General features: G+C 45.5%; 1 protein-coding gene across 1 annotated transcript in view; it reads right to left on the minus strand.

Moving 5' to 3' along the window:
- The window catches only part of LOC138671338 (aldehyde dehydrogenase family 3 member B1-like), a 51,959-nt gene extending 51,599 nt beyond the window's left edge, over positions 1 to 360 (minus strand). Inside the window, exon 1 of the mRNA XM_069759440.1 lies at positions 311 to 360. Within this exon, the coding sequence (XP_069615541.1) occupies positions 311 to 360 (50 nt within the window). The remainder of the gene's footprint in view (positions 1 to 310) is intronic.
- Positions 361 to 13,060: the final 12,700 nt, after the last annotated feature.

The raw sequence follows: 13,060 nt of genomic DNA on the forward strand, positions 1-13,060 counted from the left end.
ACAGTTTTATTAGGTCAGATCGGTCTAGACACAGCGATACCAAATGTGTAATATGCTTATTTTTGTTCTTACATACCATTGGTATAATTTGTCCATATTTTTTTTAAACTTTTTTTTTTTACCTTGTCCTAAGATGTGAAAGGGGGCCATGCCTTCTAAGCTGCCCAGGGCCTTGACTACTAATCCACCCCTGCATGACATAACCTAAAGTAGAGTTCATTTACAGCACATTTGTTGCATATCAGTGAAGTCATAATTTATGGGTTTCACAAACAAAAAAATAAAACAATATGGCAGCATTTCTGCTTACCTTCTTAAAACCCTAAACCATCGGGAGGGTGATGGAGAGGAATTATCCATTGTTCTTTTCATTGTCCTACATCAGTCTGCTTGAAGAAAAAAAAAAAAATCCAATAACTTTGTTCCAATTAAGTACAAGTAAACAATTACAATCAGGAATCCTGGCCTTTATATATACAGTAGGTTGATAAACATAGATACGGACAGAATAATCAGTAATAGGATTGCTCTCTACCCATATACAGTGCATGTTACAATACTCAAGGGAATTTATCAATGAATATACGCCAAATTTTACACCTCCTTAAGGTTACATAACCGCGATGAGTTTTTAAAGAAAAAAAAAAGAAATCTCATACCAAATGTGGGTTTTCTTTATGCTGCATAAACTGACCTGTGGTGCGTGTTTGAATTCCGCAACATGTCAATTTCTCTTGTTGTTGGTGGTTTTATGTGCAGATTTTCCCCATAGAATTGCACATACCCCAAAAGACTGGTTTCACACATCACGTTTTTTTTCGTAGGTGAAAAACAGTCATTGTGTAGTTTATAGAACAGGCATTGGTACATCCGTTTTCTTAGCTTCTTCCATCTCTTACCAGAAAAACACAGACAGCACACAGAAGACATCTGAATGCCATGCATTCCTTTTTCATGGGGCCATTTCCTTGCATAAGCGAGTTTGTTAAGCATCAAAGTAGGACACAACAATTCAAAAAATTTGCTGTCACTAATCGGTTCACAAAAAAACCTGGTTATAATGGGTCCATCATCGAGTCATAAAAACAATGGATAACGCATATACCAAAAAAACCTGATGTGAGGCACCAGTTTATTGCAGCAGCGAAACCAAATGTGGAAATACAGTATAAGCTTTACACATACCGTAATTACATGCTTGATTCATGAGTGGAAACCATTTTTCCTAAAATCGTCATTTTGACAAATTAACAATATTGAGAGATGTGAAAACATTTTTCCAAAATTTTTACTTTTCCATGCTTCCTGGTCACATTGGTGATACAAATTGTAATGTATACTTTTGCCTGAAATTACTCTAAATAGGTGGACAGAAAACTTACACAGTCATGGCGTAAAAGTTGGATTATCTCCAGATGTCTTTGATTCTTTCAGGACATAATCATCTAATAGCATTCATTGTGGATCATTTCAGACAGAAGCAATCTATCCAACTAATTTGACCACATGAGCGTTGTAGTCACTAACGATCCAATCAAAACGTTTGCATGAAGCTGCTGAACTAACCCATTCATGTCCTTGATCATAGCTTTATTCTAAGGCCATGTTCCCACCTTCAGTATTTGGTCAGTATTTTACATCAGTATTTGTAAGCCAAAATCAGGAGTGGAACAATCAGAGCAAAAGTATAATAGAAATACGTCACTACTTCTGCATTTGTCACCAACTCCTGTTTTTGGCTTACAGATACTGATGTAAAATACTGACCAAATACGCAACATGTGAACATAACCTAACACAGATGATGATCGCATCAAAGTGCATGAACTGGCCGGCACATCTCCTAACCCGAGTGTGACAGCTTCATAGAAATACATGAGGATGTCACACTAAGATCAGGAGAGCCGCCGATGAGTCCATGCATTGCGATACAATACAATCGTCGGCCATGTCATACGTCTGACTGGGCCCTAAGGCAATGTTCTCACAATAAGATTTTGTTGCATATTTTTGCTGAGTCAAGTACACAGCATCTTACAGTTCCAGCAAAGTGGTTAGAATTTATAGAAATCTCACGCCTGCTGTGTTGCTTTTAACGCAGTGTAAACTGAACTGCGGTGTGTGTTTCAAATCCGTAGCATGTCACTTCCTTTTGCGAGTACACTGAGTTTTCTGTGCGGATTTTCCACATACATTTACATTAGATGCGGAAAATCCGCAGGTAAAAAAACATACATATGCCTAAAAACACATGTAATCTGCATTTAAGTATGTCAATAAGTTTTGTCAAAGTAAATAAATCAGCTTTACTTAAGGCCAGTCTCACACGTCCAGATAATTCCGGTACCGGAAAAATCGGTACCGGAATTATCCGTGTCCGTGTTCCGGTGCGTTTCTGTGGCACTTCAGTGTGGCACACGTGTGCCCACTGGGTACCACACGCACCGTGCCGGAGACTGCGCTAAAGTTTAGCGCTGTCCCCTGCATCTGGTGCTGAAGCCCCATTCATATCTTCCCTGCAGCAGCGTTTGCTGTAGAGAAGATATGAATAATTGTGTGTAAAATCAAGATCCAGGTCCCCAACCATGCCTCCCACCCCCTGTGTGCCCCCCCGCTGAGATGAAAATACTCACCCAGCTCCCTCACTGGCTGGCGCTGCTTCCTGTCCTGGCCGCACCTTCTACTGTATGAGCGGTCACGTTGGGCCGCCGATTACAGTCATGAATATGCTGCTCCACCTCCCATAGGGGTGGAGCCGCATACTCATTACTGTAAATGAGCGGCCCCACGTGACTGCTCATACAGTAGAAGGTGCAGCCAGGACAGGACGCTGTGAGGGAGCCGGGAGCTGGGAGAGTATTTTAATCACAGCGGGGGGGGGGGGGGGGGGACCTGGATCTTGACTTTACACACAATTATTCATATCTTCTCTACAGCAAACGCTGCTGCAGGGAAGATATGAATGGCAGCTTCAGCACCAGTGAGGGGGACAGCGCTTAATGTAGCGCTGTCTCCTGCACGGCACACGGACTGCACACGGACAACGTGTTTTACACGGACCCATTGAATTTAATGGGTCCGTGTAATCCGTGCGCTCCCACGAACACTGACATGTCTCCGTGTTTGGCACACGGAGACACGGTCCGCAAAAAATCAATGACATCTGCACAGATGCATTGATTTTAATGTGTCTACGTGTGTCAGTGGCTCCGGTACATGAGGAAACTGTCACCTCACGTACCGGAGACACTGACGTGTGAAACCGGCCTAAAGCATGGCACACCAACAAGAGACAAAAAATGCAGTGTCAAAAACAAGATAAAAACACGTTAAAAAAAACACAGTAACGCAATTAAAAAAAGCAAGTAATCTAATGTAAATAATAGGTGCAGAAATTCTGCAAAATCAAAAACTCAACAAAGTCTCATCGTGGGAGCGTAGTCTTAGGCCGGCGTCACACTCAGCGTATACAAATACGGTCCGTAATTTACGGCCGTAATTGTTGTGAATTCTGTGGCAGAGTTCACTCCTGTGGTCACAAGTGGTACTTCGGCTGGTTCTCTCTGGGATCTTCCGTTTGTGGAGGAAAGTGGTACTGCAGCTTCTGAGTTTCCTCCCTCAGGTGATCTGGTGAGCTCGTTAGCTTCTTCTCTACTTAACTCCACCTGATGCTTTGATCCATGCTTCCTGTCAATGTTTCAGTGTAGGACTTGTTTTTTCCCTGGATCATTCCTGTGGCCTGCTGCACTGCAAAGCTAAGTTTTGCTTATGTTATTTTGTTGCTATTTTTCAGTCCAGCTTGCTTTATTGGTTTTTCTCGCCTGCTGGAAGCTCTGAGACGCAGAGGGACCACCTCCGTACCGTTAGTCGGTGCGGAGGGTCTTTTTGTCCCCTTTGCGTGGTTATTTATAGGTTTTTGTGCTGACCGCAAAGTTATCTTCCCTATCCTCGTTCTGTTCAGCTAGTCGGGCCTCACTTTGCTAAATCTGTTTCATCTCTATGTTTGTGTTTTCATCTTACTCACAGTCATTATATGTGGGGGGCTGCCTTTTCCTTTGGGGAATTTCTCTGAGGCAAGGTAGGCTTATTTTTCTTCTTCAGGACTAGCTAGTTTCTCAGGCTGTGACGAGGCGCCTAGGTTCTGGTCAGGAGCGCTCCACGGCTACCTTTAGTGTGGTTTGATAGGATTAGGTTTTGCGGTCTGCAGAGTTCCCACGTCTCAGAGCTCGTTCTATTATTTTGGGTTATTGTCAGATCACTGTATGTGCTCTAACCTCCATGTCCATTGTGATTCTGAATTGCCTTTCATAACACGTAATATGCAGAAAAGTCCCCAAAATAGTGGTCCGTATCTCCTCCGTAGGCAGGGTGTGTCAGCGTATTTTGTGCATGGCATCCTCCGTATGTAATCCGTATGGCATCCGTACTGCGAGATTTTCTCGCAGGCTTGCAAAACCGACATACGGATATACAAGGGATCCATCTGCTCAAAAAATAATAAAAACATATGTACTGTCTATATACAGTGGGGCAAAAAAGTATTTAGTCAGTCAGCAATAGTGCAAGTTCCACCACTTAAAAAGATGAGAGGCGTCTGTAATTTACATCATAGGTAGACCTCAACTATGGGAGACAAACTGAGAAAAAAAATCCAGAAAATCACATTGTCTGTTTTTTTAACATTTTATTTGCATATTATGGTGGAAAATAAGTATTTAGTCAGAAACAAAATTTCATCTCAATACTTTGTAATATATCCTTTGTTGGCAATGACAGAGGTCAAACGTTTTCTGTAAGTCTTCACAAGGTTGCCACACACTGTTGTTGGTATGTTGGCCCATTCCTCCATGCAGATCTCCTCTAGAGCAGTGATGTTTTTGGCTTTTCGCTTGGCAACACGGACTTTCAACTCCCTCCAAAGGTTTTCTATAGGGTTGAGATCTGGAGACTGGCTAGGCCACTCCAGGACCTTGAAATGCTTCTTACGAAGCCACTCCTTCGTTGCCCTGGCGGTGTGCTTTGGATCATTGTCATGTTGAAAGACCCAGCCACGTTTCATCTTCAATGCCCTTGCTGATGGAAGGAGGTTTGCACTCAAAATCTCACGATACATGGCCCCATTCATTCTTTCATGTACCCGGATCAGTCGTCCTGGCCCCTTTGCAGAGAAACAGCCCCAAAGCATGATGTTTCCACCACCATGCTTTACAGTAGGTATGGTGTTTGATGGATGCAACTCAGTATTCTTTTTCCTCCAAACACGACAAGTTGTGTTTCTACCAAACAGTTCCAGTTTGGTTTCATCAGACCATAGGACATTCTCCCAAAACTCCTCTGGATCATCCAAATGCTCTCTAGCAAACTTCAGACGGGCCCGGACATGTACTGGCTTAAGCAGTGGGACACGTCTGGCACTGCAGGATCTGAGTCCATGGTGGCGTAGTGTGTTACTTATGGTAGGCCTTGTTACATTGGTCCCAGCTCTCTGCAGTTCATTCACTAGGTCCCCCCGCGTGGTTCTGGGATTTTTGCTCACCGTTCTTGTGATCATTCTGACCCCACGGGGTGGGATTTTGCGTGGAGCCCCAGATCGAGGGAGATTATCAGTGGTCTTGTATGTCTTCCATTTTCTAATTATTGCTCCCACTGTTGATTTCTTCACTCCAAGCTGGTTGGCTATTGCAGATTCAGTCTTCCCAGCCTGGTGCAGGGCTACAATTTTGTTTCTGGTGTCCTTTGACAGCTCTTTGGTCTTCACCATAGTGGAGTTTGGAGTCAGACTGTTTGAGGGTGTGCACAGGTGTCTTTTTATACTGATAACAAGTTTAAACAGGTGCCATTACTACAAGTAATGAGTGGAGGAAAGAGGAGACTCTTAAAGAAAAAGTTACAGGTCTGTGAGAGCCAGAAATCTTGATTGTTTGTTTCTGACCAAATACTTATTTTCCACCATAATATGCAAATAAAATGATAAAAAAACAGACAATGTGATTTTCTGTTTTTTTTTTCTCAGTTTGTCTCCCATAGTTGAGGTCTACCTATGATGTAAATTACAGACGCCTCTCATCTTTTTAAGTGGTGGAACTTGCACTATTGCTGACTGACTAAATACTTTTTTGCCCCACTGTATATATCTGTTGGAGTCCCCCAAGGCTCTGTTCTAGGACCCCTACTCTTCTCAATCTATACACTTGGCTTGGGACAACTCATAAAGTCCCATGGATTCCAGTACCACCTCTATGCTGACGACACTCAGATCTACCTCTCTGGCCCAGACGTCACCGCTCTGCTGTCCAGAATCCCAGAGTGCCTATCAGCCATATCCTCCTTCTTCTCCTCTCGCTTCCTCAAACTCAATGTGGACAAATCTGAACTCATCATCTTTCCTCCATCCCACAAATCTTCCTTACTTGACCTATCTATCGCAGTCAATGACATCATGCTTTCCCCTGTACCCGAAGTCCGCTGCCTCGGAGTAACCTTCGACTCTGCCCTGTCCTTCAAACCACACATCCAAGTTCTTTCCACCTCCTGTCGCCTCCAGCTCAAAAATATCTCCAGGATCCGTCCTTTCCTCAACCCCCAATCTACTAAAATGCTTGTGCACGCCCTCATCATTTCCCGCCTTGACTACTGCAACATCCTTTTCTGTGGCCTCCCTGCTAACACCCTTGCACCTCTCCAGTCCATCCTTAACTCTGCTGCCCGACTAATCCATCTCTCTCCTCGCTACTCCTCCGCTTCCCCCCTCTGCAAATCTCTTCACTGGCTCCCATTCCCTCAGCGTATCCAGTTCAAATTGCTAATACTGACCTACAAAGCCATCCACAACCTGTCTCCTCCATATATCTCTGAACTAATCTCTCGATATCTTCCCTCACGTGATCTCCGGTCCTCCCAAGACCTCCTTCTCTCCTCCACACTTATTCGCTCCTCATCCAATCGCCTCCAAGACTTCTCCCGAATATCCCCCATCCTCTGGAACTCTCTGCCCCAACACGTCCGACTATCAACCACAGTCGGATCCTTCAGACGGAACCTGAAAACTCATCTCTTCAGGAAAGCCTACAGCCTGCACTGACACCGCTGCTGCCTCATCACTATCGAAGCTACCGCCTCACCAATACCGGAGCTACCGCCTCACCAACATCGGAGCTACCGCCTCACCAACACCGGAGCTCCTGCAACCCTCAACCTACTGTCTCTTTCCCCATAATCCTGTAGAATGTAAGCCCGCAAGGGCAGGGTCCTCGCCCCTCTGTATCAGTCCGTCATTGTTAGTTTGTTTACTGTATGTGATATTTGTAACTTGTATGTAACCCCTTCTCATGTACAGCACCATGGAATCAATGGTGCTATATAAATAAATAATAATAATAATAATATATATGTTAGTGAGACACATATATATATATAATAATAATAATAATAATAATCTTTATTTTTATATAGCGCTAACATATTCCGCAGCGCTTTACAGTTTGCACACATTATCATCACTGTCCCCGATTGGGCTCACAATCTAGAATTCCTATCAGTATGTCTTTGGCATGTGGGAGGAAACCGGAGTGCCCGGAGGAAACCCACGCAAACACGGAGAGAACATACAAACTCTTTGCAGATGTTGTCCTGGGTGGGATTAGAACCCAGGACCCCAGCGCTGCAAGGCTGTAGTGCTAACCACTGCGCCACCGTGCTGCCCTATATATATGAATATTTCATCCAGCGCGAGATAGCTTAAAATCCGGTAATTCAATTGCCGGCTTTTGCTATTTCCTTCCAAAACCCGACATGATATGAGACATGGTTTACATACAGTAAACCATGTCATATCCCCATTTTTTTTTTTGCATATTCCACCCTATTAATGTTAGTAGTGTGTATGAGCAAAATTTGGGCGTTCTAGCTATTAAATTAAAGGGTTAAATGGCGGAAAAAAAATTCTCCGCCAGAGTAGTAAAGCCAGTGACTGAGGGCAGATATTAATAGCCTGGACAGGGTCCACGGTTATTGGCCCCCCTGGCTAAAAACATCTGCCCCCAGCCACCCCTGAAAAGGCACATCTGGAAGATGCGCCTATTCTGGCACTTGGCCACTCTCTTCCCATTCCCGTGTAGCGGTGGGATATGGGGTAATGAAGGGTTAATGTCACCTTGCTATTGTAAGGTGACATTAAGCTAGATTAATAATGGAGAGGCGTCAATTATGATACCTATCCATTATTAATCCAATAGTCTGAAATGGTTAAACAAAACACAAACACATTATTAAAAAGTATTTTAATGAAATAAAAACACATGTTGTTTTAATATTTTGTTATTCTGGTAATCCACCTGAAGACCCTCGCTCTGTGACAAAGAAAAAATAATAAACCAACAATATCCATACCTTCCGAGGATCTGTCACGTCCCACGATGTAAATCCATCTGAAGGGGTTAATTTTTTTTACAGCCAGGAGCTCTGCTATAATGCAGCTATGCTCCTGACTGTAAAACCCCAGCAAATGAATGGAAACTAGGTCAATGACCTGTAGTTACCTTCATTCGCGGTGAGGCGCCCTCTGCTGGTTGTCCTCATATGAACTCGAGCCTGGGAACTTTTCTGATTTTTTTCCCACGCTCGAAGGACATCCAGCAGAGGGCGCATCACCGCGAATGAAGGTAACTACAGGTCATTGACCTAGTTTCCATTCATTCCCTGGGGTTTTACAGTCAGGAGCATAGCTGTATTATAGCAGAGCTCCTGGCTGTAAAAAAATTAACCCCTTCAGATGGATTTACATCGTAGGACGTGACAGATCCTCGGAAGGTATGGATATTGTTGGTTTATTATTTTTTCTTTGTCACAGAGCGAGGGTCTTCAGGTGGATTACCAGAATAACAAAATATTAAAACAACATGTGTTTTTATTTCATTAAAAGACTTTTTAATAATGTGTTTGTGTTTTGTTTAACCATTTCAGACTATTGGATTAATAATGGATTATTATTAATTTGGCTTAATGTCACCTTACAATAGCAAGGTGACATTAACCCTCCATTACCCCATATCCCACCGCTACACGGGAATGGGAAGAGAGTGGCCAAGTGCCAGAATAGGCGCATCTTCCAGATGTGCCTTTTCTGGGGTGGCTGGGGGCAGATGTTTTTAGCCAGGGGGGGCCAATAACTGTGGACCCTCTCCAGGCTATTAATATCTGCCCTCAGTCACTGGCTTTACTACTTTGGCGGAGAAAATTGCACAGGAGCCCACGCCAATTTTTTCCGCAATTTAACCCTTTAATAGCTAGAACGCCCAAATTTTGCTCATACACACTACTAACATTAGTAGTGTGGAATATGCAAAAAAAAATGGGGATATGACATGGTTTACTGTATGTAAACCATGTCTCATATCATGTCGGGTTTTGGAAGGAGATAGCAAAAGCCGGCAATTGAATTACCGGCTTGTAAGCTATCTCGCGCTGTATGAAATATTAATATATATACATATATGTGTCTCACTGACATATATATATATCTATTCTATGTGTACACATTTATTCTACCTATTCTATTGTAAGCTGTCAGTGTGATTTTACTGTACACCGCACTGAATTGCCGGCTTTTCTCTCTAACACCGCTGCGTATTTCTCACAAGTCACACTGCTGGTCCGTGTGTAATCCGTATTTTTCTGGCTTCCATAGACTTTCATTGGCGATTTTTTTTGCGCAATACGGTGACAAACGCAGCATGCTGCGATTTTCTACGGCCGTAGAAAGCCGTATAATACGGATCAGTAAAATACGGCAGATAGGAGCTGGGGCATAGAGAATAATTGAGCTGTGTGTAATGCGTGTTTTACGGACGTATTTTATGCGCTCATACGTCCGTAAAACTCGCTAGTGTGACGCCGGCCTTAGGCTACTTTCACATTTCCGTCGGGCCGACGTACCGACGGACGTTGTGAAATTACTGCACGACGTGAACAGCGGATGCAGTTTTTCAATTCATTCTGCAGTCCGGGGAGGAGGGGACGGAGTTTCGGCCGCGCATGCGCGGTCGAAAATGGCGGACGCGACGCCCAAAAAAGTTACATTGAACTTTTTTGTGCATCGCGTCCGCCAAAACACGACTGATCCATCGCACGACGGACGCGACGTGTGCCCATCCGCCGCGATCCGTCGCTAATACAAGTCTATGGGCAATAAACGCATCCTGCAAGCACATTTGCAGGATCCGGTTTTTGCCCAAACCGACGGATTGCGACGGAGGACAAAAGACGGAAGTGTGAAAGTAGCCTAAGGCCATGTTCACACATTCAGTATTTGGTCATCATTTTATAAGGTTATGTGCACACGTTGCGGATTAGGCTTAGGAATTTCTGGTACGGATTCTGCCTCTCCTGGCAGAAAACGCACCTGCGGATTTGTCGTGTTTTTTGTGCGGTTCCGCAGCGTTTTTTGTGCTTTTTGCTGCGGTTTTCTTGCGGATTTGCTGCGTTTTTTACTCCTGCAGTTTTCTATGGAATGGGTACAAAAACGCTGCAGATTCACAAAAAAGAAGTGACATGCTACTTCTTTTAAACCGCAGCGTTTCCGCAGCGGATTTTCCGCAAAGTGTGCACAGTATTTTTTTTCTCATTGATTTACATTGTTACATTGTACTGTAAATCAATTGCGGATCTGCATCATTTCTGCACCTCAAAAAATGCTGCGGATCCGCAGAGCATCCGCAACGTGTGCACATACCCTTACAGTATGTGTAATCCAAAACCAGATGAGGAACAATCAGAGGAAAAGTGTGAGGCCGGGATCACACATACGTGAGATAGGGCCGAGTCTCGCAGGTGAAAACCCAGCTCTGGCGCCGGCTCTCCAGAGCGGAGCGTGCAGCTCCATGTATTGCTGTGCGGCTGCACGCTCCATTCCAGAGTGCCGGCGCCAGAGCTGGGTTTTCACCTGCAAGACTCGGCCGTATCTCACGTATGTGTGATCCTGGCAGGGCCGCCATCAGGGCATGACGGCCGTGACTGGCGTATGGGGCCCGGTGGGCAGAGGGGGCCCGCATCGGGCCCCGTCTCATCTGCTCACCGGGCACCTACCGGCAGCCGCAGGCTGGGCCCTTAGCGCCGACGCTGCAGCTCTTTAAAGCTATTGACGTGCGGGCGCGGGCCCGCACGTCAATAGTTAACAGCCGCCAGCCAATCTGAGGCTGGCAGCTGACGTCAGCCGCAGCGTGCGTGCATGTCGCCGGCGTCTGACATCATTGTCAGTCGCCGGCGAGTGCACGCTGCAGCTGCGTGGAGACAGAGAACTTCGCCCGCCGCAGGAGCACGGCCAGGTAAGAAGAGCTTCTTTTTTTTTTTTCTTGAGAGCGGCGATCCGGGGGGCCCAGGGAAGAACGCTGGACACAGGGGCAAAAAGCTGGACACAGATGGAGCAGAGTGCTGGACACAGATGGGGCAGAGTGCTGGACACAGATGGGGCAGAGTGCTGGACACAGATGGGGCAGAGTGCTGGACACAGATGGGGCAGAGTGCTGGACACAGATGGGGCAGAGTGCTGGACACAGATGGGGCAGGATTGGAAACAGATGGGGCAGAGTGCTGGACACAGATGGGGCAGGATTGGACACAGATGGGGCAGAGCGCTGTACACAGATGGGGCAGGATTGGAAACAGATGGGGCAGAGTGCTGGACACAGATGGGGCAGGATTGGACACAGATGGGGCAGAGTGCTGGACACAGATGAGGCAGGATTGGAAACAGATGGGGCAGAGTGCTGGACACAGATGGGGCAGAGTGCTGGACACAGATGGGGCAGAGTGCTGGACATAGATGGGGCAGAGTGCTGGACACAGATGGGGCAGAGTGCTGGACACAGATGGGGCAGGATTGGAAACAGATGGGGCAGAGTGCTGGACACAGATGGGGCAGGATTGGAGACAGATGGGGCAGAGTGCTGGACACAGATGGGGCAGGATTGGAAACAGATGGGGCAGAGTGCTGGACACAGATGGGGCAGGATTGGACACAGATGGGGCAGAGTGCTGGACACAGATGAGGCAGGATTGGAAACATATGGGGCAGAGTGCTGGACACAGATGGGGCAGAGTGCTGGACACAGATGGGGCAGAGTGCTGGACACAGATGGGGCAGGATTGGACACAGATGGGGCAGAGTGCTGGACACAGATGGGGCAGAGTGTTGGACACAGATGGGGCAGAGTGCTGGACACAGATGGGGCAGGATTGGAAACAGATGGGGCAGAATGGAGACAGATGGGGCAGGATGGATACGATGGAGACAGATGGGGCAGGATGGGGAGATCATATGGGGCAGAATGGATACTCATGAGGGCAGGATGGGAGAACATATGGCTGGAGCCTGGAATGAGACACATGGGGGCTAGGATGGCAAATATTACCATAGGGGCTAATTAAGGGATATTATTATTGCAGTGATGTATTTATTTTATTTTTTGAGTATACTGTTTTAAATGGGGGGCGGTCCTGTTACTGTATAGAGTGATACTATATCGCCTTCTTCATGTGGTGTAATGTAGAGGCTGGGAAAATTAAGTAATGTGTTCTACAAGCGGAACTCGAGATAACTGTGTTATTTCCTGCAGAGACGAGTCCTGGCTGGATGAAGTGATGGCGGTCTGTGCTGGATGAAAGATGAAGGACTTCACCTAGAGACGTCACTGGTTAGTCAGTGTTACCTATACACTGACACTATACACTGTATACTATATACAGAGGTCCTGTGTACAATGTCACCAGTGATCACTGTATTACCTATACATTATATACAGAGCTCCTGTGTATATTGTCACCGGTGATCACTGTATTACCTGTACACAGACACTGCTTACTAATTACAGATCTCCTGTGTATAATGGCACTGATGGTGATAGTATTGTGGGTTTTTTTTTTTATTACTGATCAGTATTGTAGTATTCAGTCATTGGTGGTAACATGTGGTCTGGTCATGATGTGGTGGTATTTGTTCCTTGTATTTTATATTATTCGATCACTGTGGTGGTAATATGTCATCTGGTCATAGTGCTGTGGTATT

The sequence above is a fragment of the Ranitomeya imitator genome, chromosome 1 (assembly GCF_032444005.1).
Source record: "Ranitomeya imitator isolate aRanImi1 chromosome 1, aRanImi1.pri, whole genome shotgun sequence".
In the NCBI taxonomy this organism is placed as follows: domain Eukaryota; kingdom Metazoa; phylum Chordata; class Amphibia; order Anura; family Dendrobatidae; genus Ranitomeya; species Ranitomeya imitator.